The sequence below is a fragment of the Dendrobates tinctorius genome, unplaced genomic scaffold (genome assembly GCF_039654945.1).
Source record: "Dendrobates tinctorius isolate UK_male_01 unplaced genomic scaffold, ASM3965494v1 ptg000157l, whole genome shotgun sequence".
Lineage (NCBI taxonomy): Eukaryota > Metazoa > Chordata > Amphibia > Anura > Dendrobatidae > Dendrobates > Dendrobates tinctorius.
This window is the reverse complement of record NW_027361824.1, coordinates 230,121-256,234: the sequence shown is the minus strand read 5'-3', so window position 1 is coordinate 256,234 and position 26,114 is coordinate 230,121. Positions and strand designations below refer to the sequence as shown.

At 49.5% G+C, this 26,114-nt stretch overlaps 2 protein-coding genes across 5 annotated transcripts in view; one reads left to right on the top strand and one right to left on the bottom strand.

Annotated features, from left to right (window-relative positions):
- LOC141051495 (erythroblast NAD(P)(+)--arginine ADP-ribosyltransferase-like) overlaps window positions 1-3,517 on the top strand; it is a 41,127-nt gene extending 37,610 nt beyond the window's left edge. The window contains exon 5 of the mRNA XM_073548421.1: window positions 3,202-3,517. Coding sequence (XP_073404522.1) covers window positions 3,202-3,299 — 98 coding nt within the window. The 3' untranslated portion in view covers window positions 3,300-3,517. The remainder of the gene's footprint in view (window positions 1-3,201) is intronic.
- The window catches only part of LOC141051493 (protein sel-1 homolog 3-like), a 168,893-nt gene that overhangs the window by 36,738 nt on the left and 106,041 nt on the right, over window positions 1-26,114 (bottom strand). Inside the window, exons 20-23 of one of the 4 annotated variants that reach the window (XM_073548417.1) lie at window positions 15,377-15,486; window positions 15,043-15,170; window positions 9,262-9,364; window positions 4,011-5,182 (exon numbers count right to left, since the gene is read on the bottom strand). In XM_073548417.1, the coding sequence (XP_073404518.1) occupies window positions 5,081-5,182; window positions 9,262-9,364; window positions 15,043-15,170; window positions 15,377-15,486 (443 nt within the window). In that variant the 3' untranslated portion in view covers window positions 4,011-5,080. Of the gene's footprint in view, window positions 1-4,010; window positions 5,183-9,261; window positions 9,365-15,042; window positions 15,171-15,376; window positions 15,487-26,114 lie in introns of those variants that run through there. The other 3 variants (XM_073548418.1, XM_073548419.1, XM_073548420.1) reach the window with 3 other exon arrangements.

Here is a 26,114-nt window from a genome sequence, read left to right as displayed (position 1 = left end):
TGTAAGGTGGAGGAAAGTCTCAAAGCAGCAACTGGAGGAAAAGGAGGAAAAGAGAAGGAAGACCCAGAGCAGTGGTGGAGAGAGGAGAATGAAAAGGAAAAGGCACAAGAACAGTAGTAGAGGGAAGAGGAAGAAGAGCAGGAATGCCCAGAGGAGGAAGGGGAGGAGGAGTAGAAAGAAATACCTTATTGATTCTAGCAATAGGAGGAAGAACAGAAAGTCCCAGGGCAGAAAAGAGGAAGAGGAGGAAATGGAGAAAGAAAGCCCTGTGTAGTAGTAGAGGGAAGAGGAAGAAATAATGCCAGGAGGAAGATAAAGAGAGAAAGGTATAAGTGAGAAGAGGTAGAAGAAGAGGAGGATCAGGAGGAGAAGGAAGCCCATAGGGTAGCAGAACAGAGAGGAAGATAAAGAAGAAGCATAAGAGGAAAGAGAAGAAGAGGGAAAGACCCCAAGCAATACAAAAGTTAAGGGAGCGGAGGAGAAAGAGGAAAAAACCCAGAGCAGAAATAGAGAGGAGAAAGAAGAAGAGGAGAAAAGCCCCAGAGCAGCATTGTAGGGAGGAGAAGAATGAGGAGTAAGAAGCCTCTAGGGCAGTAGCAGGGGAATAGGAGGAAAATAAAATGAAGAGTGGATAGCCCCAGGGAAGTGGTAGGAGAAGAAAAAGGAAGGAGGCCTTGAATAATAGTAAAATAGGGCGAAGGTTCCTGGACAGCATGCTTGGTAGGAGGAAGAAGAGGAGGAGAAGAAAGCCCAAAGGGCAGCAGATGGTAGAGGAGCATTAAGAGGTAGAGGAAGGGCCCAGTGCAGTAATAAGGTGGGGAAGAAGGGAGGGAAGAAGGCCCTAATGTAATAGGAGAGCGAGGAGGAATAGGAAACGGATAGATCAGTAATAGATGAAGGTGAAAAAAAGAGTAGAAGGAAGAACCCTGTGCAGAAGAACAAGAGAATTAGGGATGTCCCAGAGCAGAAGTAAAGATAAGAGGAAGAAGAGGAGGGAGAAGGAGGAATGCCCGAGAGCAGTAGGAGAGGCAGGAGTAGAAGGAAAATCCCTAGGACAAAAGTAGAGGGAGTAGAGGTAAAAAGAAGAGTAGGAAATGGCTCCACGGCAGTAGTGGGGACAGAAAGATGAATAAAAGGAGTTAAGAATCTATTGCATTTTTTCTAGGCTGTATTGTGCATAAATATGTGACTTCAGATGTTGTATTAGTCTAGCCTGATGAAGAGACCTGAGTAGTCTCGAAAGCTTGCAATGTGTTACCATCTTTTCAGTTAGCCATTAAAAGGTATCAACTACTGAGGACTCTCAATCCTGAATATTTTTCTATCTACTGGCTAACAGGTACAAAGATATACATCTTTCCTGTATCTAAAAGGAGTTAAAGAAGCCCTGAGCAGTATAGAGGGGAGAGAAGGAAAAGAAAAAGGAGAAGGAAGTCCCTAGGGCAGTAGAAGGTGCATGTCATGATGGAAGAGGAGTAGGGGGAATGCTCCTGAGATGTAAAGATGGAAGAGAAGGAAGCACCTAGGGCAGTAGTATGGGGAGGATCAAGAAGAGTAAGAGGAAGTTTCCAAAGCAGTAGAAGTTGAAGGAGGAAGAAGAGTAGGACAAAGACGGCAGAACAGTAGTAGAGGAAAAAGATGAGGAGGAAGTGGAAGACTCCAGATCAGTATTAGAGCGAGGAGGTGGAGGGCCAAAGAGCAATATCAGAGGGAAGAAGAGTAGAAGGAGGCATGCCCCAGAGCAGTAGTAAGAGGAGGAGGAAGGCCCCAGAGCAGTGGTAAGAAGATGAGGAAGGCCACAAAGTAGTGGTAAGAGGAGGAGGAAGGGACCAAAGCAGTGGCAAGAGGAGGAGGAAGGCCCCAGAGCTGTAGTAAGAGGAGGAAGGCCCCAGAGCAGTGGTAAGAAGATGAGGAAGGCCACAAAGTAGTGGTAAGAGGAGGAGGAAGGGACCAAAGCAGTGGCAAGAGGAGGAGGAAGGCCCCAGAGCTGTAGTAAGAGGAGGAAGGCCCCAGAGCAGTGGTAAGAAGATGAGGAAGGCCACAAAGTAGTGGTAAGAGGAGGAGGAAGGGACCAAAGCAGTGGCAAGAGGAGGAGGGACACAGAGCTGTAGTAAGAGGAGGAAGGCCCCAGAGCAGTAGTAAGAGGAGGAGGAAGGACACAGAGGCAGTAGTAAGAGGAGGAGGAAGGCCCCAGAGCAGTGGTAAGAGGAGGAGGAAGGACACAGAGGCAGTGGTAAGAGGAGGAGGAAGGCCCCAGAGCAGTGGTAAAAGGAGGAGGAAAGCCCCAGAGCAGTGGTAAGAGGAGGAAGAAAGCCCTAGAGCAGTGGTAAGAGGAGGAGGAAGGATACATAGGCAGTAGTAAGAGGAGGAAGGCCCCAGAGCAGTAGTAAGAGGAGGAGGAAAGCCCCAGAGCAGTGGTAAGAGGAGGAGGAAAGCCCCAGAGCAGTGGTAAGAGGAGGAGGAAGGACACAGAGCAGCAGAAAGATGAGGAGCAAGAATCCAGAGCAGAGGTAAGAGGAGGAAGGACCCAGAGCAGTGGTAAGAGGAGGAAGGACCCAGAGCAGTGGTAAGAGGAGGAGGAAGGCCCCAGGGCCGTAGTAAGAGGAGGAGGAAGGACACAGAGGCAGTAGTAATAGGAGGAGGAAGGCCCCAGAGCAATGGTAAGAGGAGGAGGAAGGCCCCAGAGCTGTAGTAAGAGGAGGAAGGCTCCAGAGCAGTGGTAAGAGATGGAAGAAAGCCCTAGAGCAGTGGTAAGAGGAGGAGGAAGGACCCAGAGCAGTGGTAAGAGGAGGAAGGACCCAGAGCAGTGGCAAGAGGAGGAAGGACCCAGAGCAGTGGCAAGAGGAGGAAGAACCCAGTGAGGTAGAAAGAGGAGGAGCAAGGACCCAGAGCAGTGGTAAGAGGAGAAGGAAGGTCCCAGAGCAGTGGTAAGAGGAGGAGGAAAGCCCCAGAGCAGTGGTAAGAGGAGAAGGAAGGCCCCAGAGCAGTGGTAAGAGGAGGAGGAAAGCCCCAGAGCAGTGGTAAGAGGAGGAGGAAGGACCCAGAGCAGTAGTAAGAGGAGGAGGAAGGCCCTAGGGCAGTGGTAGGGATATATGTCAGGAGTGGACCACAGTGTTTTGTCTGATGGCTGTAGACCTCATAATAGTGGACACCTCGTGTTTTTAGGGTAGATGACCTTATTGTTTTATTGTAACCCTACAGCCTCCAGCTTTGGACCCAGTCTTCAGTCCTGGGCGGTAATTCTGATCAGTCAGATGCCTCTTCTAACACAACTACTGAGACAAGTCTTCTACCCGTGAACGAAGACCCCGACACATCATCTAATAATGGGATGCGATGTGGCTTCTTCTCAAGAACTCTGGGGGCAAAATTTTCTGTGATACCAGACTTGCATTTATTAATGACAGGCAGCTTACATGGAGGGATATGCAAATTAGTCAGTTTAATATGTAGACTGTGGTGTGGTTTTGTTTTGAGTTTTCTTCTTTTTGTCCTGTGGTAGTCATTGACATTTTTGTGCACCAAATTCTTTAAAAAGGAGCACGTGGTTCATGAATTTTAATGCAAAATTAAAAATACTCTATTTTGGCTTTAACCGTTTTTGCGTGCTTTTCACAAAAATTCGCACATTCTGGTAAAATGGTGACAATTTCTTTTTTAAAAGTTGCCATTGATGAATCACCCAAAAACATCTGGAAACCCAAAATTATGAACATAAAAAAGCGAACATGTATAAAATGGTCTTCAAAAATGGCACAAATTTAAAAAAGGTGAAAAACACTAAAAACTAAAAAAAAAGGGATAAATGCAATAATGAATCGGACTATATGTGTAATAATTATGAGGCATGGTTTAGTATGCAGGTTATATGTGTAATGGGTAGAGTATACAGTGTGATATACAGACTGCTGCCTACTCCGGAGGTAGATCATGTGTTTCTGAATGATTCCCGCTGGTGCTCGGATCTGGTGGAAAGACATAACGCCGACATGAAGTCCACACCCCATCAGTGAAGCACAGATCTCTCAGTTTTATTGTAATCTATTAGCATATGTCAGATAATTAAAAAGTGCACAAAGGCTGAGAGCAGGAGCTATTACACATTTCATATGTGGCTGTCCATTACCTATGGACATATGGCATATCTGCCCTCGGAGGGGCTGCACCCGGTGACATCCCGCTTCCTCATATCCAATATTCAGTACACATAATACAATAAATATTTAGCCATCACATCTGGAACGTTAGATCCCATCATCTGTAAAAGCCAAGGCCCAGTGGACATCGGTGCTAACACATCAAAAAGTCCTAAAGTTACATCACTCTAGATGCTGAGGTACTTGTGAAGGTTAGACTCATCACACGGGCAGCTGGAGGTTCACATGAAAGTTTGGGATTCTTACATGGACAGCCAGTTGGAGGTTCTCAAGAAAATTGTGGACCCTCACAAAAAAACAAGAAGTTCTTGTAAAGGTCAAGGCTTCTTGTGAACATTTGAAAGTTCTCATGAAGATTGAGGCTCCTCTTGGACAGCTGGAAGGTCTTTTAAAAGTTGGGGTCGGATACTCATGGATAGTTGGAAGTTCTCATAGATAAGGACTCCTTTTGGAAAGGTGTAGGTTCTCATGAGGGTTGGGGCTCCTCATGGACACCCTGCAATCTTAGAGAATTACAGGACACCTTATATGAATCAATGGAGATTCTTGTGAAAGTCAGGGAACTTTATTGACAGCTAGAGGTTCTCATGTAGGTCGGGACTTTTCATAGAGAGTTAGAAGTTCTTGGAAAGTGAGGGCTCTTTATGGGCAGCTGGAGGTTCTCACAAAGGACAAGGATCCTTACATGGACAGCTGAAGATTTTTGTGAAGGTCAGGGCTCTTCCTGGAGAGCTGAAAGTTCTCGTGAAGATCAGGGCTCCTCACATGGACACCTCGGGGTTTTCTTGGAAGGTTGGAGTTTTTCATGGACAGCTAGGACTTCTTGTTAATGTCTGGGCTGCTCATGGGAAGCTGGTGGTTCTAGAGAAAGTCATGGGAACCTCATACAGAGAGCTGGAAGTTCTTTCAAAGGTTGGGGCTCCTCACACAGACAGCTGGAGGTTTTGAGCCACATTCCGTATTCTTCCAAAAATGGTCATTAAACTTAGAGCTGTGACAATAGCAATGGCAGCTGCACTGGAGCACTGCAACACAACCAGCAGAGAATGAGTGAATGTAGTGAGGTTAGTTTTATGAGGCTGTTAGGAGGGAGAACAGGATGGCATAGTCAGTGTGTTGTGGACCATCATAGTCGGTGTGTTAGGGAAGAGTCAGACGGCCGTATAATTCAGACTAGGATCACAAAGAATTGCTCAGACTGGCGACCCAAGCATGACAGCTGCGTAGAAATACACACTGTCACGCTCAGGTCGGGACAGCTGATGGCAGTCTGAGCATTGCGTTGCAATCCTGGTCAGAGTCAGATCGCCATCTTACTCTTCTCGTATAGGGGACTAAGTCACACACATAGGATGGTTGAGTAAACATTTGGCCTCTCTCCACCTTCCATCATGTAGACAGTCATGTCTGATAGCGATCTCCCAAAGAATGGGGCACCATGAAGTCCAACATTTCCAATCCTCATTTGCCTCAATATTTACCATTAAGTGACCCTCTGGAGACCTAAGACCCACGATTGTAAGAGGATCCCACTGAAATCAGCAAAATCCATAACATTGCTTCATAATGATAAATGGTGAAAAGTTCTAGAATATATCTAAATTGTTGACCCCCATCACCAGGCACCATAACCTAAACTACTGGTAACAAGGATCACACTCCACCTCCTTGATACTGGAGATTATAACCTCTCCACCTCTCTACCCCCATTGGATACCAAAGACTGTAATCTCTTGTGTCTAGTGTGTCCATAGATCTTCTATCCACCCACTGGGTACGAGGGATAATACAATCCACTACTTTCCATTCACCGGATGCAGAAAATGGCAACCTATCCATGGCTTTCCACCACGTGGACACTGGAGATTACAACAATATGCTCACTCACTGGACACCTAAGAACATAACCAAGAAGCCACGAAACTCCACACAATGAAGCATAGAAAACACAAACAACAAAACACAAAATAGAATGAAATGCCGAGCACCACCGAACGTACATAGCAGCCAATGCCGTCTGTGAAGCAGGAATACTGCAGGCATAAAATGTTTTTTCCTTCAGGCGCACACCAAAGCCAAATGTATTGTCCACATAAGAAGAAAAAAAGAGGCACTCACCGGAATAAAGTCCAAATTTTATTAGTCAAAAGATGTTAAAACATCCTAGGCAGGCGGGGGGGCTGAGGAGTGGGGGCAAAATAGCACGTATACAACGTACCGTATATACTCGCGTATAATCCGAGATTTTCAGTCCATTTTTTGGGTCTGAAAGTCCCCCTCTTGGCTTATACACGAGTCATATACCTGGGGGTCGGTGGGGGAGCGGGGGTGTCAGAGATCATACTAACCCCCCCCCCCCGACGCGTCTCTGCAGCCCCACCCCGCTTCTCCCACAGTCTCCCTTCCTTCAGTGGTCACGTGGTACCGCTCATTAAACTCATGAATATACACATATTCATGAGTTTAATGAGCGGTACCACATGACCGCTGAAGGAAGAAGCCCGAGACCGTGGGAGAAGCAGGTGGCTGCTGCAGAGACGAGACAGGGGGGTCAATATATCCAATATTCACCTGTCCCCGGTCCATCGCTGCTGTCTGCTGCATCCTCTGTCAGTGACGTTTAGGCAGCAGAGGGCGCGATGACGTGGTTAGTGTGCGCCGTGCCCTCTACTGCCTGAACGTCACTGACAGAGGATGCTGCAGACAGCGGCGAGCAGCAATGGACGCAGGACAGGTGATTATCTCAGGTGCTGGGTCCTGAGCCAGCGGCGACACCGACACCGGTCCCCCATAGTGCGCCAGTATCTCAGCCTGCCGACACCTGGCCCCCAGCGACGAGAGGTGATTATGTCATTTTTTTGCAGCAGCGGCATATGGGGTATAGTCTATGGAGCATCTTATGGGGCATTTTATGGGGCATAATCTATGGAGTATCTTATGGAGCATTTTATGGGGCATAATCTATGGAGCAGCTTATGGGGGCATAATCTATGGAGCATCATATGGGGCATAATCTATGGAGCATCTTATGGGGCCATAGCCTTTATGGAGCAGCATATGGGGCATATTATTCTATGGAGCATCTTACGGGGCCATTATTAACCTTTGTGCAGCATTATATGGGGCGTATTTTGTATGGAGCATCTTATGGGGCACATCATGAACTGTATGCAGCATTATCTGGGGGCTCCTGATTCTATACGGATATTCAAAAACATTTAACCTACTGATGTCTCAATTAATTTTACTTTTATTGGTATCTATTTTTATTTTTGAAATTTACCAGTAGTAGCTGCTGCATTTTCCTCCCTAGGCTTATACTCGAGTCAATAAGTTTTCCCAGTTTTTTTGTGGCAAAGTTAGGGGGGTCGTCTTATACTCGGGTCGGCAATTAGTTTAACGTAGTAATTACATAGTATATGACCTTTTTTGCCCTTGTAGGTTTTTTTTACATCGGCTAAACCATACATTCGCTATTTGTGAGATTCAGGGAGCATTGTAATTCCATCCTCACAGGCAGAGGTGTACCCAGGGTGATTAAACACATTGGTGATGTACATGAAGGTAATCCACATGTTATTACTTTTGCAGGTTTGGAAAAAGTGGTGTTACCCCCACAAGGGGGCGATCTGCACAAACTACTCCTACAGAGGGTGGCCAAGTGGATCATGCGCTCTCAAGCACTTGGTCCAACAGGTTTTAATGATCGCATTGATACGTCAGTGTTCCTTTGACTCTCCAGCTGTAATATGCGCATTTTGTGATATGTATTTGTTATGTTAAATGTCATGGTGCTTATTGTTTTCTATTGTTCTGCATTTATTGTCTATTGTGTTTCGTCATTTTTTAAGTGATGCTGGGTAGGCGGGTTTATCTTTCCCTTGGATATTTGACCCTCCTCCTCCCTTCACTTCAGTGCCGTCATCTCCACACTCCTCAACCCCCTGCCTGCCTATGATGTTTTAACATCTTTTGACTTTAAAATTTGGACTTTATTCCGGTGAGTGCCATTTTTTTTCTTTTTATGTGGAATAAACAACAAAACACCCGCTCCACCCACCAGAGGAGAGTATAGTCTTGTGTTCACTTGTTGGTACCAGTGAACATAACCGAGAAGCCACCACTGCACCCGAGATATTATAACCTCTCTCCAATCACTAAACCTCAGAGATTAGAACTTCCATCCACAATTGTATATTTAATATTTAAACCTTTTGTTCCCCAAGTGGACATGAGAGGCCATAAGCAAGAAGCCACCTATCTCCACCCACTGGACACATGAAGATATAAATAAAAACCACCTCTCCCACCCACTGGACACCAGAGACCCCAAATAAGAAGCTACATCTCACCACCTACTGAACACCAACGTCATAACCAAGAAGCCACCTCTCCCCACTCACTGGACACCGGAGACCATAGCCAAGAACCCACCTGTCCCCAACAAATGGACACCAAAGGCAATAACCAAGAAGCCATCTATTTCCACCCAATGGACACATGAAGATATAAATAATAAACCACCTCTCCCACCCACTGGACACCAGAGACGTTAAACAAGAAGCTACATCTCACCACCTACTGAACACCAACGCCATAGCCAAGAAGTCACCTCTCCCCACCCACTGGACACCAGAGACCATAGCAAAGAACCCACATGTTCCTACCCAATGGACACCAGATGCAATAACCAAGAAGCCACCTCTCTCCACCCAATGCACACAAGAATATCTAACCAAGAAGCCACCTCTCCCCACCCAATAGACACCAGAGACCATAACCAAGAACCCACGTCTCCTCACCTGCTGGACACCAGAAATCGTAACCAAGAAGCCACCTATCTCCACCCACTGGACACATGAAGATATAAATAATAAACCACCTCTCCCCACACACTGGACACCAGAGGCCATTACCAAGAACCCACCTGTCCCCACCCAAAGGACACATGAATATCTATCCAAGGAGCCACCTCTCCTCACTCGCCGGACAACAGAGACCATAACCAAAAAGCCACCTCTCCCCACACACTGGACAAGAGATGATACAAGTCTCCATCCATCTTCTTCATCTTGCCCTTAATGGACAGGTTGACGCTAAGTACCTTCAGAACGGAGCCGTGGAAGGTCCATATGTACTGGAGCTGAGTGTTGAGGAGTGCCAGACTACAGGGAATGTAGGAATCCTCCTGCTCGTGATCTCGACATCTACACAAGAAATGTCCAGAGCAATTAATGATAGAAAGTATCTGCTCCATAATGCAATGCTCCGCAGGGGAAAACAGTCATCTATACTGAATTACCTGAAAAAGAGTCAACAGGACTAACCGACAACTAGCTCCTCCCCTTCTATAAGCCCCTCCCTCGTATTACAGCTCCGCCCTTCAGTCTACCTACAGCAGGTGCCTGATAATCTCCTCTCCTGATAAATCTTCTCCATGCACTGACTGCTGAGCTTGTGCTTGTACACAGGAGCCAATATAGGCAAGGAGCGTTGCAGGGTAAGGGCTCATACTCACTGGCAAGAAATACGGACGAGTGCAATCCGATAATAAAAAAAATCAGATTGCACTCAGACCAATGTTATTCAATAGGTGACATCTCATTTGCGATTTTTTTTCTCAGCTGAAATCGGACTGAGAAAAAAATCGCAGCATGCCGTGCATATCGGACGAGACTCGCCAATGCAAGTCAATGGGTGCGAGAAAAAAATTGCACAGCACTCGCACCATGCGTATGCTGTCCGATTTATACGCACCGGTGTCCTTCGAAACCCTGCAATTCATGTCTGGCTACTGTAAAATCACACTGACAGCTCACAAAACACTAGATACAGTCATGGCCAAAAGTATTGACACCCCTGCAATTCTGTCAGATAATATTCAGTGTCTTCCTGAAAATGATTGCAAACACAAATTCTTTGGTATTATTATCTTCATTTAATTTGTCTTAAATGTAAAAACACAAAAGAGAATGAAGCAAAAAGCAAAACATTGATCATTTCACACAAAACTCCAAAAATGGGCCGGACAAAAGTATTGGCACCCTCAGCCTAATACTTGGTTGCACAACCTTTAGCCAAAATAACTGCGACCAACCGCTTCCGGTAACCATCAATGAGTTTCTTACAATGCTCTGCTGGAATTTTAGACCATTCTTCTTTGGCAAACTGCTCCAGGCCCCTGATATTTGAAGGGTGCCTTCTCCAAACTGCCATTTTTAGATCTCTCCACAGGTGTTCTATGGGATTCAGGTCTGGACTCATTGCTGGCCACCTTAGAAGTCTCCAGTGCTTTCTCTCATACCATTTTCTAGTGCTTTTTGAAGTGTGTTTTGGGTTATTGTCCTGCTGGAAGACCCATGACCTCTGAGGTAGACCCAGCTTTCTCACACTGGGCCCTATATTATGCTGCAAAATTTGTTGGTAGTCTTCTGACTTCATAATGCCATGCACACGGTCAAGCAGTCCAGTGCCAGAGGCAGCAAAGCAACCCCAAAACATCAGGGAACCTCCGCCATGTTTGACTGTAGGGACCGTGTACTTTTCTTTGAATGCCTCTTTTTTCTCCTGTAAACTCTATGTTGATGCTTTTGCCCTAAAAGCTCTACTTTTGTCTCATCTGACCAGAGAACATTCTTCCAAAATGTTTTAGGCTTTTTCAGGTAAGTTTTGGCAAACTCCAGCCTGGCTTTTTTATGTCTCGGGGTAAGAAGTGGAGTCTTCCTGGGTCTCCTACCATACAGTCCCTTATCATTCAGACGCTGACGGATAGTACGGGTTGACACTGTTGTACCCTCGGACTGCAGGGCAGCTTGAACTTGTTTGGATGTTAGTGGAGGTTCTTTATCCAACATCCGCACAATCTTGCGTTGAAATCTCTTGTCAATTTTTCTTTTCCGGCCACATCTAGGGAGGTTAGCCACAGTGCCATGGGCTTTACACTTCTTGATGACACTGCGCACGGTAGACACAGGAACATTCAGGTCTTTGGAGATGGACTTGTAGCCTTGAGATTGCTCATGCTTCCTCACAATTTGGTTTCTCAAGTCCTCAGACAGTTCTTTGGTCTTCTTTCTTTTCTCCATGCTCAATGTGGTACACACAAGGACACAGGACAGAGGTTGAGTCAACTTTAATCCATGTCACCTGGCTGCAAGTGTGATTTAGTTATTGCCAACACCTGTTAGGTGCCACAGGTAAGTTACAGGTGCTGTTAATTACACAAATTACAGAAGCATCACATGATTTTTCGCACAGTGCCAATACTTTTGTCCACCCTCTTTTTTATGTTTGGTGTGGAATTATATCCAATTTGGCTTTAGGACAATTATTTTTGTGTTTTTTAATTTAAGACAAATTAAATGAAGATAATACCAAAGAATTTGTGATTGCAATCTTTTTCAGGAAGAAACTGAGTATTATCTGACAGAATTGCAGGGGTGTCAATACTTTTGGCCATGACTGTATATACAACTAGAATACATACATATGTATATATATGTATACACACACACACACACACACAGTATAATATATATATATATATATATATACACACACACACACACATACACATGTCAGTGACACACACACATATATACACTCATTTTTATATACTCTGCTCAGAAAAATAAAGGGAACACTTAAACAACAGAATATAACTCCAAGTCAATCACACTTCTGTGAAATCAAACTGTCCACTTAGGAAGCAACACTGATTGACAACCAATTTCACATGCTGTTATGCAAATGGAATAGACAACAGATGGAAATTATTGTCAATTATCAAGACACCCTCAATAAAGGAGTGGTTCTGCAGGTGGGGACCACAGACCACATCTCAGTACCAATGCTTTCTGGCTGATGTTTTGGTCACTTTTGAATGTTGGTTGTGCTTTCACACTCGTGGTAACATTAGACGGACTCTACATCCCACACAAGTGGCTCAGGGAGTACAGCTCATCCAGGATGGCACATCAATGCGAGCTGTGGCAAGAAGGTTTGCTGTGTCTGTCAGCGTAGTGTCCAGAGGCTGGAGGCGCTACCAGGAGACAGGCCAGTACACCAGGAGATGTGGAGGGGGCCGTAGGAGGGCAACAACCCAGCAGCAGGACCGCTACCTCAGTCTTTGTGCAAGGAGGAACAGAAGGAGCACTGCCAGAGCCCTGCAAAATGACCTCCAGCAGGTCACAAATGTGCATGTGTCTGTACAAACGGTTAGAAACCAACTCCATGAGAATGGTCTGAGGGCCCGATGTCCACAGATGGGGGTTGTGTTCACAGCCCAACACTGTGCAGGATGTTTGGCATTTGCCACAGAACACCAGGGTTGGCAAATTCGCCACTGGCGCCCTGTGCTCTTCACAGATGAAAGGTTCACAATGAGCACATGTGACAGACGTGACAGAGTGTGGAGACGCCGTGGAGAACGATCTGCTGCCTGCAACATCCTTCAGCATGACCAGTTTGGCAGTGGGTCAGTAATGGTGTGGGGTGGCATTTCTTTGGAGGGTCGCATGTGTTGGGCTGTGAGCACAACCCCCATCTGTGGACGTCGGGCCCTCAGACCATCCTCATGGAGTCGGTTTCAAACCGTTTGTGCAGACACATGCACATTTGTGGCCTGCTGGAGGTCATTTTGCAGGGCTCTGGCAGTGCTTCTCCTGTTCCTCCTTGCACAAAGGCAGAGGTAGCGGTCCTGCTGCTGGGTTGTTGCCCTCCTACGGCCCCCTCCACGTCTCCTGGTGTACAGACCTGTCTCCTGGTAGTGCCTCCAACCTCTGGACACTACACTGACACACACAGCAAACCTTCTTACCACAGCTTGCATTGATGTGCCATCCTGGATGAGCTGTACTACCTGAGCCACTTGTGTGGGTTGTAGAGTCCGTCTCATGCTACCACGAGTGTGAAAGCACAACCAACATTCAAAAGTGACCAAAACATCAGCCAGAAAGCATTGGTACTGAGATGTGGTCTGTGGTCCCCACCTGCAGAACCACTCCTTTATTGAGGGTGTCTTGATAATTGCCAATAATTTCCATCTGTTCTCTGTTCCATTTGCACAACAGCATGTGAAATTGATTGTCAATCATTGTTGCTTCCTAAGTGGACAGTTTGATTTCACAGAAGTTTTATTTACTGGGAGTTAGATTCTGTTTTTTAAGTGATCCCTTTTGTTTTTGAGCAGTATATATACAGTCATATGTAAAAGTTTGGGCACCCCTATTAATGTTAACCTTTTTTCTTTATAACAATTTTGGTTTTTGCATCAGCTATTTCAGTTTCATATATCTAATAACTGATGGACTCAGTTATATTTCTGGATTCAAATGAGGTTTATTGTACTAGCAGAAAATGTGCAATCTGCATTTAAACAAAATTTGACCGGTGCAAAAGTATGGGCACCCTTATCATTTTCTTGATTTGAAGAACCACCTCCAAAGACCTGCAGCATCATCTTGCTGCAGATGGTGTCACTGTGCATCGGTCAACAATACAGCGCATGCATAACGCCTTTTTGTATGACCAAACAACTCAATCTTTGTTTCATCAGTTCACAGGACCTTCTTCCAAAATGTAACTGGCTTGTCCCAATGTGCTTTTGCAGACCTCAGGCGACTGTTTGTGGCGTGCTGGCAGAAACGGCTTCTTTCGCATCACTCTCCCATACAGTTTCTCCTTGTGCAAAGTGCGCTGTATTGTTGACCGATGCACAGTGACACCATCTGCAGCAAGATGAGGCTGCCGGTCTTTGGAGGTGGTCTGTGGATTGTCCTTGACTGTTCTCACCATTCTTCTTCTCTGCCTTTCTGATATTTTTCTTGACCTGCCCCTTCTGGGCTTAACAAGAACTGTACCTGTGTTCTTCCATTTCCTTACTATGTTCCTCACAGTGGAAACTGACAGGTTAAATCTCTGAGACAACTTTTTGTATCCTTCCCCTGAAAAGCTATGTTGAATAATCTTTGTTTTCAGATCATTTGAGAGTTGTTTTGAGGAGCCCATGATGCCACTCTTCATAGGAGAATCAAATAGGAGAACTACTTGCAAGTGGCCACCTTAAATACCTTTTCTCATGATTTGATACACCTGGCTATGAAGTTCAAAGCTCAATGAGGTTACAAAACCAATTTAGTGCTTCAGGAAGTCAGTAAAAAGTAGGAGCGTTCAAATCAAGAAAATGATAAGGGTGCCCATACTTTTGCACCGGTCAAATTTTGTTTAAATGCAGATTGCACATTTTCTGTTAGTACAATAAACCTCATTTGAATCCAGAAATATAACTGAGTCCATCAGTTATTAGATATATGAAACTGAAATAGCTGTTGCAAAAACCAAAATTGTTATAAGGAAAAAAGGTTAACATTAATAGGGGTACCCAAACTTTAATATATGACTGTACATATATATACACATATAGATTATTTGCTTTTTAAACGATGTGTACAGTTTTTTTTTACAATGCGATTTTAACATGAGTTTTTACATAGAGAGAACGGCTCATGTTAAAATCGTATTGCATACGGATGTTCTGTGGAAAAATCGCATGACACTGGTCTGTTTTTTCGGTCTGGAAATCAGACCGTTTTTTTCCTTGCAAATGGGTATGAGCCCTAAAGCATGGGGGAGAGACGGGGTAACAGCCTGAGCCATGAACAAAGCAAGACAGAAAAGACAACGACACAATGCGTAAGCTCGTAACCCGCACCAAGGGTCCCCACACTTACGAGTCCCTACACTAAACTAATAGCAACGCCACAAAAGAAGACTAAAGCCTCCAAAAAGCCGTCGCCCCTCCAGGAATGGGGAGGTGGAGAGCGGCTGCACCCTGCAGGGCATCTCTTCTAACATTTAGGCTCCTCCCACATGTAGAATTTCTCACCTCCTGTAAAGCTCCATAACGACGGAGTAATTACTGCGAGACACCGAGCTGTTCAATCCCAGCAGACGAAGGGTTAAACTGGGAAGCGAGATGCCTTCTTCTACCAGGACCCCCAAATTATAGAGACCCTGAAACCACCAAACATGTCAGTATCAGACACGGACCCCAAATTGCATTACCTCTATTGTCATTGCGTGTTATCTGTGGAGTTACATAGGACTGCAGGTGACATCTACTACATTATCTGTACTCAGAGTTATCGCTGTGTTATCTGTGGTGTTACATAGGACTGCAGGTGACAGAACACTAGGGTTGCACAGGGCGCAGCTTGTACCTGCGGGTCTTTCTGCAGCGCTGCGGCGGTGTACATCTCCACTGCTGCCGCCACGTTCCTCTTCCTTCTGATATGTGACGCGTAGAACAGATCCCCCATCTTTATCTGAGCTGTAGGAGAACAGCGATGAGTGCACGGTGGGAGGAGTAGTCCTCTGAGCTCACACACAGTGATCCAGGGGTGTACAGATCCCTGTATCCAGGAAAGCGGAGTGACCGCTCAGGAGAGCAGGCGAGGACAACGACAGAGACATTACGGGAAATATCCGCTGATGCCTCCAGAGCTGCACTCACTATTCTGCTGTTACATCAGGTCTTATCCTCCAGTCACCTCCAGAGCTGCACTCACTATTCTCCTGTTACATCAGGTCTTATTCTCCAGTCACCTCCAGAGCTGCAGTCACTATTCTGCTGTTACATCGTGTCTTATCCTCCAGTCACCTCCAGAGCTGCAGTCACTATTCTCCTGTTACATCAGGTCTTATCCTCCAGTCACCTCCAGAGCTGCAGTCACTATTCTGCTGTTACATCGTGTCTTATCCTCCAGACACCTCCAGAGCTGCAGTCACTATTCTGCTGTTACATCGTGTCTTATCCTCCTGTCACCTCCAGAGCTGCACTCACTATTCTGCTGTTACATCATGTCTTATCCTCCAGTCGCCTCCAGAGCTGCACTCACTATTCTGCTGTTACATCGTGTCTCATCCTCCAGTCACCTCCAGAGCTGCGGTCACTATTCTGCTGTTACATCGTGTCTTATCCTCCAACTCTTTTATTTTACAAAATTATCAAAATTACACTCAGAAACAAACCACAATACATAAACTAAAGAAAACCAACATAGACAGACATAAAATGTGCAAAACATGCGCAAACGACTGAAAGTCCAAATCCTTTCCTTGTCCCCCACTGAGCTCGGCAGCTTAGGGTCCCCCAGCAGGAATCCACTGAAAAGAGAATACAAAGAAACAAACCCCTCTCCCCACTCTCACTCCATTCACCCCCATTCACACCTCACCGATTTTACTGGTTTACTGGTTTACTATTTACAATTTTACTATTTACAAAAACCAAACGAAAATAACCCTTTCCTGGCCCTCCGCCTTGAAAAAAACAAGAACTCTGCCACTTTGGCCGACAAACCTTACCTCCTATTACACAGCAAAGATTTTTTTTTTTTTCCCTCTCCCACACATGGCAACAAGTTCGCAGCCTTTTTTCCCACCACCTTGCACCGCAGGTCCTACAAGTTTGTAGCCTTGTCACTGCAAAATCTGGTCCACGAAAGTTTATGGCCTTTTGATTCCACACGAAAATTATTTCCAGGGTCCGCAGAGTCTACTTCTCCTGCCCTGCTCCTTTGCTCCTTCATGTTGCTCTTGGCATCCGGTCATCCATCCACCACCCCCCATGCACCCCCCTCCCAACCTGACTACACCCCATCCACACATTCTAACTAAAAAAACAAAAAAAACGTGTGTTATATGTTTTTCCTTTTACCAAAGCACAACCAAAAGACATTTTCCAAAACTCTCAATACCATCCCATCTACTTGCGCATTAAAATACAAACTAAACACAGCATTTACATACCCAAGGCCCAAGTTTGGCACCTGTAAGCCCAATATCCATTATATGTCCTGTTTTTAAAACAAAAAGCTAAGGTGGCATGCACCAGCCCACCACCAGGAAAACGGGGTTCTAGAGGCTCCATCCCTCACTAACACATTCATCCTATCCCTCAAGAACTAAGACTGTCCCTACTTCTGTCCCTAAAAAAAGAAACCTGTCCCTATCTGTCCCTTCCTGTCCCTACTCTACCTAACTTATCATAACTAACTCTCTATCTGTCCCTCAGTGCCTGTCCCTCCCTGTCCCTATCTGCCCCTACTTCTGTCCCTAACACACCCAGTGAAACTTATGCTATCCCTACCCTCATTCACACGGAGCTAGCTCTCCCTTGAGTGCGTTTTTAAAAGGAGAGGCCTCTCCAAAGCCAAGAGGCCTTCCTCACACCCAACCTTTCGAACTCCAAAGAACGGACCTTCACCAGGTCACCCAAGATGTTTCCTACCACCTCATCCCTTGGGAGGGTTTTTTTCCGCGTCGAAACTAGGCACCGTGCATTCCAAGTGTGGAACCTAACCGCTGCACTGACTAGGAATAAAGTGCACGGGTCCCGGCCACCCAGGGATCTGAACGCTCCATAGGCCCATTCAGCGTAGGAGAGGGACGCCAGCCGCGGCCAACGTATGGAGGCACCCACCCTGTTGTAAACCTCTGCATTAAAGGGACAATGAAGCAGGAAGTGCTCCATGCTTTCCAGCACGTCGCCACACTCCTCACGAGGGCAACCCCGGTCATCGGAGTTCCTGCACTTCAAGTTGTCCCTTACATACAGCCTCCCGTGGAAGCAACGCCAGGTCAAGTCCCAAAACTTCATGGGGATCCGCTTAGAATTTAAAAGCCCCAGCCCGACCTCCAGATCCCGGCCTGGGCAATCCTTAAGGGCCAGGGGCTTCTGGAAATGGGTCAACAGGACCCTCCTGTCAAGGCACTGCCTCGACATGGTCCTGATTTCCCACATTTCCAGACCCCACCGGCGGATCACCTTCAGAACCGGGGTAGCATAAGCCGGGAGATGCCCATGAGGTGTGCGTAGGTCCTTCACCCGCCCTCCTGTCTCCCATTCCTGGAAGAAAGGCCAAAGCCAACCCTTGCAGGAGACTACCCACGGAGGAGCCCTCTCTAGCCAGAGGTTGGAGATGTTAGTCTTAAGAAAGGTGTTTACTAGAAACACCACCGGGTTGACCATACCCAACCCGCCTAGTCTCCTCGTACGGTATGTAACCTCCCTCTTGATTAGGTTAAGCCTATTCCCCCATAACAATTGGAAGAACAGGCTATAGACCCGCGTCCAGAGAGGTTCCGGCAAGATGCACACACTGCCCAGGTATATCAATAAAGGTAGCAGATAGCCTTTAGCCAGGGCAACCCTTTCCCTCAGGGTTAAAGACCAACCCTTCCATTGGTCCACCTTTTGGGCGGCGATCTTAAGTCTGCCCTCCCAATTTTGCTGGGGGTAGTCCCCGGGGCCAAATTCGATGCCTAGAATTTTGGCGGTGGCCTGGGGCCCTGGAAGGGTGTCCGGGAGATCAAAACTAGGATCTCCCCCTCCCAGCCAGAGACTTTCACACTTATCCCTGTTGATCATGGACCCGGATGCCTCCGAGTAGCGCACTACCTCCGACATGACCCAGTCCGCCTCCCCTCTCGAGGATACGAACAGGGAAACATCATCGGCGTACGCCACCACCCTCAGAGAGGAGCCAGAGCCCGCCCGGTCCATCCCGACTCCCGCCAACGGTCCACGATCTACCCTCCTTAAGAAGGGATCGATCGCGAACACGTATAAAAGCGGGCTCAGCGGACAGCCCTGACGGACCCCAGAACCCACCTCAAAAGGACGACCTGACCAACCGTTAACCAGCGGAAAAGTCTCAGCCCCTTGGTACAAGATCTCTAACCATTTTACAAACCTCCCAGGCAGACCATACCTCAAAAGGACGGACCAGAGGTACTCGTGGTTGACCCGGTCAAAGGCTTTCGCTTGATCTAATGACAGCAAGTACCCCTTCCAGTGACCTGCCCTACCCTGCTCCACTGCCTCTCGGACACCGAGCACAGCACTAAAAGTACTGCGGCCTGGAACAGAACAATGCTGGGCCTCTGAAAGGAGCCGGGGTGCAAACTTCACCAGCCGATTAAACAGCACCTTGGCCAGAACCTTCCGGTCCGTATCGAGAAGCGCTATGGGACGCCAGTTCTCGATTCGGGACGGATCCTTACCCTTTGACAGAATAATGAGGGCTGACTTCCTCATTGAGCCGGGAAGAGTGCCCGAGGAGAGACACTCATTAAAGACCCCTGTCAAGAGGGGGACCAAGGAGTCCCTAAAAGTCTTATAGAACTCAGATGTTAAGCCATCCGGACCTGGCGATTTCTTGAGCCGAAGCCCATCAATGGCCAGTCTCACTTCCTCTTCCCTGATTTCTTCTGCCAAAACACCAAGAGAGGGGTCACCCCCTGGCTCAGGGACGGCTTCAGCCAGGAAAGCCGACATCCTGTCCCGATCCAGATCCTTCTTTTCCAAGAGGTGTGAGTAGAAGGATCTGACTACCTCCAGGATCCCTGATTTGGATCTGTTCAGGGACCCCGTACTGTCGATCAGTCCTGTCACCATCTTACAATTCACTGACATCTTACAGTTTCTGTAAGGGTCGGGCGAGCGGTACTTCCCGAAGTCCCTCTCAAAAACCAAGGATGTGTGCCTATCATACTGACACCTCTTGAGCAAAGATTTCACTCTGGAGATTTCCTCTCGGTCACCTCCAGTCGAGACAAGCTGCTCGAGTTTCCTCCCCAGAGCCTGGTACAAGCGGTGCCTGTTCAGAATCCTGAGGCTCGAGAGCTGACGGAAGAACCCCGCCACCCGCTTTTTGAAGATCTCCCACCACTCTGACTTACTACTACAGAGATCCAACAGCGGTACCTGGCTCTGAAGAAAATCCTCGAAGGATTGTCTCACCTCCGCTTCTTCCAGCAGGGACGAATTGAGCTTCCACAGCCCTCTTCCCATCCGAGGAGTCTCTGCAACATTCAGAGAAAAGAAAATTAGACAGTGATCGGAGAACTCCACCTCAACGGCGGACACAGCAGAAAAGATGGCGTCCTCCTTCAAAAAAAACCTGTCTATTCTAGACCTACAGCTACCCCTATGGTAGGTGAAACCTCCGTGACCTGGGGTGTGCCGGATGTGGGCATCCACCAGGCGAGCTTCACTGGCTATGCTATTCAACGCGACGCTATCATAAGCCAGGCGATCTCCGGGACCCCCCCGGTCACGGGACCTCGTAATGGTGTTGAAGTCCCCACCGAAGACCACCTGTCGGCTCGTAAAAAGAAAGGGCTTGATCCTCAGGAAGAGACATTTGCGGTCCCACTTGGACTGCGGGCCGTAGATGTTGATGAGCCGGAGCTCTTGTCCCCTCATGAAGACATCTAGGATCAGGCACCTCCCCATTTCCAACTCAGTAACCCGTCGGCATTCAACTGCTGCAGTCTTAAAAAGGACTGCCACCCCGCTATACGGCTCGGCCGCAAGAGACCAGTATGAGGGCCCGCACCTCCACTCCCTCCGTGCTTTATAGATGGCCCCCATGTCTGTTAGTCAGGTCTCTTGTAAGAATAAAATTTCTGCCTCAATCCGGGAGAAAAAATCAAAGGCCGTGAAGCGAGCCGCATCTGACTTAATGCTGGCGACATTAATAGACGCCAGCGTCAACGGGGCGAGTTCAGCCATCATGGGTGATCGAGTTGGATGGCCAATTTCTTCCCTACCCCGCTACTACCTCCTCCTGGGGAGGGGTCAGACACCTTCCTTTTCAGGGAAGCTCCCGACGTGTCCATCCCACCCCCCCCGGTGTCCTCGCCCCCGGGTTCCAGGTCTGTCCCCCCCTCAGGAGGAGCAATGCCCCCTGAGGGACGGACTCCGCCATCCCCTGAAGGACCCTCCGGTGTTGCCCCCGGCCCAGTACCCTCGTCTTGCGGTTCATCATCTGAACCCCCGAGGGCGCTGAACCGGTTGGAGAGTCTGATCAGAGGGGGGTCAGCGGGCCCTTCCGTATGCACCCTTGTGGTCGGGGGCGGGGGGGACTTTGAAGGCTTGCCAGCCTTCCTCCCCACCGCTTTGCGCTTGGCACGCCTGGTTTTGCCACCTGGTGCTGTAGGCTGCTCTTGGACATCCTCATCAACACTTTCATACTGAGAGGAATTGTCCGAGTCAGCCGCTTTCTCCTCTCTCTCCATCCTCCTGATCTCCTCACTCACCGCACTCTCCCCCAGGGCCTCAGAGGCTTTGGCCACGGGCCTGGAGGGAGGAGCAGGCATCACCCCGGTTGCCCGAGGCTCCACCTGTCCCTTACCTCCCTGGCGCTTTTCCTGCCTCCGCTGGTACGCGGGGCCCCTTGCAGCATTGCCCTTCCTTACTGGCCCCTCAGCCCTTCCCCCTTCACCACCACCTGCCACAGCAGAAGCAGCGCCTCCGGGGGTTGCCCCCCCGCGGTCTCCCCCCACCGGGCCTGTGGCGGCATTAGAGAAAGAGCGAGGGCAGCGGCTGAGAGGGTGACCCAGGTCACCACACAGGTGGCACCGAATGTCTTTGCACAAGGCAGCCAGGTGACCTACCCCACCACACAACGCGCACTTCTGCACCTTGCAGTTGGCGCTGAAGTGAGTGGGGTCGCCGCACTTGTGGCAGACCTTCGGTTGCCCCTGGTAGAAGACCAGGATCCTGTCCCTTCCCAGGAACGCCGAGGAAGGGATGTGGGTGACCGTGCCGCCGGAAACCTTCAATTTGACCATGAAGGTCCAGCCCCCCGACCAGATGCCAAACTCGTCCCTGTTCTTTTTTGGGACCTCGGTGACCTCCCCATAACGGGAAAGCCACGTCATGATGTCCATGCCTGCGAGTGACTCGTTACATGTAACCACGGTCACTCGCTTGACGGAATTTTGGCGAGACACCGCTTGAGCCACGAAGTCTCGCCATCCGGGCTCTTCTCGCACCAGCTCGTAGTTTGACCAGAAGAGCTCAAGCCCCTCTGGCCGCACGAAGCTGACGTCGAAGAAGCGGGACGCCGAAGGGTGTATCAGGGCAAAGATGTCATTCGCCCCGAAGCCCATCTTAAGGAGGAGCTCCACCACCTTGCTCCTAGGTGGACAAGCTTCACTGCCCCCCCACCTAAGACGGACCACATTCCTTCTTGGCGGCCTCTGCCCGGCTGTGGGGAGAGACCAAACAGTCCCTCCCTCCCTTTGATTTTGGAAGGCTGCTAGGCCATGTCTCTCTATCCAGAAAGACAGGTCCACTGTCCTCCCCTCTACCATGATCGATCTTTCTCCCCTTTGGAGGGCCTCCAGGAAACGGCGGTGCAAACCGCCGTCCCCGGAGCCCGGAGGCGAGGAGACCCCCCCGGAACCACCCCGACCCCCAGCCGCGACCCCCGCATAATTACGTTGGGGCCTCGCGGCTGGGGGGGCAGACGGGCCAGCCCTCCCACCACTACCACCACTTGTGCCAGCACCCTCATTCATTCTCCCGTTCACTCTTTTATTATTTCCACTCGCTCCGGCACTCACTCGAGCATTTACTGCCACATTCACACTCGCACTCACTCCCTCATCCATATCGCTCACATCACCATTTATGTCCTCAAACAGCTCTTCAAAAATATCTCCTATCTCACTCCCACTCTCACTTCCAGATAGACCACTATTTACATTAGCAGACTTGGTGTTGCAGTACCCCTGCCTGCCTGCTGGGGGCCCTGACTGGCCAGTGCTCTGCTCCTTGGAGCTGCTGGCACTGCTCCAACTCTTGTCCAAGAGTGCCGCTGCCCCTTTAAATACCTCCGAGCAGAGCGCACTCAGTACGCCCTGCCCGAGCCTGGGAGCAGCAGCAGCTCCTGGGTTCTCTGGCTCCACTTTTTTTTCTTTTTGCGGTGTCTTTGCACTGAGGACAGGGACGGCCACTGCCACCGCACCCTGCCCTCTGCTGTTCGCCCCCGCCGGCTTCCCAAGGAGCGCCAGAGCCCCCGCACCACCAGATGGAGGTAAGCGGGCTGGGGACCCCGACAACTCCCTACCGACTTTTGGGGGCACTATGCTGCTTGAGGGGGTAGGCGGGACAGGAGGCAGTGGGCCCGCCAAGGCCACGCCCCCCCCGCCGGCCGCAGCCACCCCGGGCAGAGCAGTGACCCCTTGCGAGGCCACGCCCTCCCCAGGTGACGCGGGCACAGCGGGCGGGACAGCGGCCGAGGAGGACACCCCCTCCCGCATGCCGCAGCCTTTGCAGGCTGGGCAACGCTCGGGGAGGCCACGCCCCCCTCACGGACCGTCACTGCGCCCTTGAACCCACCACTTGATGTTGGCAGGGCTGGCCACTCCCCCTCGTCGCCCAGCGGCGGCGGTGCCCCCAGCACGGACCCCTTTGTGGGTCTACGCGCCGGGGACCCCGCTCTTGCCACGGGCGCCGTCAGAGGAGCTACCAGCCCCTTGCATTTTTTTAGCTGCTGCTTCACAGCAGCCTCCACGCCCTTTCTAGGTCTCTGGACCCCCATAAGTGGACCAGACTTAACGGACCCGTGCGTGGGGGATCCAGAGACCCCAGCACTCACCGCCAGAGGTGCGGTCCTGGCTGTACCCGTGCTGAGCGCCAGGCCAGCCCCCCCTGCCACCGGGGACTGAGCCCGGACACCACTACTGCCAATACCGCCAGCGGCTGTTACACCACTGGCACCAGCACCGACCTCCATGTCGCTGCCTGAACCCTCACCGCCACCACCAGATGTGACGGTAAGGTCCAGGCACACATCACTCTCCCCGCGCCCCCGCTGCGGACCCACCACAGGGCCCGAGCCGGGGTGGGCAGCGGGTTCCATACAGCGGGACAGAGGGGCCCCGGAAAGAGGGACAAACATAAGTTTGTCAGCCACGGTGTTCTTTGGCTTGCGCTTGTTTTTTTTCTTTTTCCTCTTTCCGGTTGCCTCGTCCTCAGGGCAGACCTCATCCCCAAAGAGCAGTGTGTCAAACCGCTCTGGGGACTCGATCTGCCTCACCTGTTGTAGGACGAGGCAGCCCCCCTCACTACTACTGTCCCCACTCCCACCAGCCTCCCCCTCGCCCCCACTTTCCTCCGAGTAACTGGAGTCCGGTGGGAGAGCCACTTGCTCAGGGGCCACCCCGCTGCATGTTACCTGGGTGTTGTTGCTCACCAGGCCTTCAGGTGGGGCAGGCGTAGATGTTCCGCCATCCTCCTCCTCCTCCTCTTGGCCCTCCACCTGGCAGGGGCCTCCCGACCCCCCAGGAGACCCTCCGGTCATGGCTCTAAACCGGTCATCGTTTTTCAGTTTCTCTGCAAAGGGGCCGCTCCCACTCAGGATAGCCGCCCGTATCTCCCCCAAGGCCCTGATAGCCCCCTTCAGCCTCTCCACCGTGGCGGAGACCTCAGCTCGTCTCGAGGCGGGGAGCCGGTTCTTAGCCACCGCTCGTGCTCCCCTTAACTCCTCCCGGAGTTTTCTCAGCTGTTTGGCGGCCTCCTCATATTCGCAGAGGTGCGCATGGATGCGGGAGGCGTAGATGGTAGATGGCTCTCCCTCAGCTCTGGAGCCCCAGATGTTGGGGGGCTCTGCCACTGCACCTCTGCTCTGGGCCGCCACTCCTCCGGGAGGAGGAGCCGCCACGGTACCAGCTTCGGGGGGCCCGGTGTCCCGGGGCTCCTGGGTCCTGCGACCCCCTCTCTCCTGGCTCCGTCTCTTCCCCATCTCCCTGGGACTGGCTGGCTGCACCCTGGCCTCTGGATGGTGCTGAGGCCCCCCACCCCCAGCTGGCTTGCCGGGGGATGGGAGCCAGGGGCACAGCCCCGGCGCTCAGTCCCAGGGAAAGTCCTCTTTCCTGGGAAGGGGGCAGATGGAAAGTCCTTGCAGGAAAAAACCTCCCTTCCCAGGAGCTTAGCAAGGCCCTAGCCTGCAGATGCTCAGCACAGATGCTCCTCCTCTTCCTGGGCGTGCTCTATCCTCCAGTCACCTCCAGAGCTGCACTCACTATTATGCTGTTACTTCGTGTCTCATCCTCCAACTCTTTTATTTTACAAAATTATCAAAATTACACTCAGAAACAAACCACAATACATAAACTAAAGAAAACCAACATAGACAGACATAAAATGTGCAAAACATGCGCAAACAACTGAAAGTCCAAATCTTTTCCTTGTCCCCCACTGAGCTCGGCAGCTTAGGGTCCCCCAGCAGGAATCCACTGAAAAGAGAATACAAAGAAACATAAACCCCACTCCCCACTCTCACTCCATTCACCCCCATTCACACCTCACCGATTTTACTAGTTTACTATTTACAATTTTACTATTTACAAAAACCAAACGAAAATAACCCTTTCCTGGCCCTCCGCCTTGAAAAAAACAAGAACTCTGCCACTTTGGCCGACAAACCTTACCTCCTATTACACAGCAAAGATTTTTTTTTTTTTTTTTTTTTTTTTTTTTTTTTTCCTCTCCCACACATGGCAACAAGTTCGCAGCCTTTTTTTTCCCACCACCTTGCACCGCAGGTCCTACAAGTTTGTAGCCTTGTCACTGCAAAATCTGGTCCACGAAAGTTTATGGCCTTTTGATTCCACACGAAAACTATTTCCAGGGTCCGCAGAGTCTACTTCTCCTGCCCTGCTCCTCTGCTCCTTCATGTTGCTCTTGGCATCCGGTCATCCATCCACCACCCCCCATGCACCCCCCTCCCAACCTGACTACATCCCATCCACACATTCTAACTAAAAAAACAAAAAAAACGTGTGTTATATGTTTTTCCTTTTACCAAAGCACAACCAAAAGACATTTTCCAAAACTCTCAATACCATCCCATCTACTTACGCATTAATATACAAACTAAACACAGCATTTACATACCCAAGGCCCAAGTTTGGCACCTGTAAGCCCAATATCCATTATATGTCCTGTTTTTAAAACAAAAAGCTAAGGTGGCATGCACCAGCCCACCACCAGGAAAACGGGGTTCTAGAGGCTCCATCCCTCACTAACACATTCATCCTATCCCTCAAGAACTAAGACTGTCCCTACTTCTGTCCCTAAAAAAAGAAACCTGTCCCTAT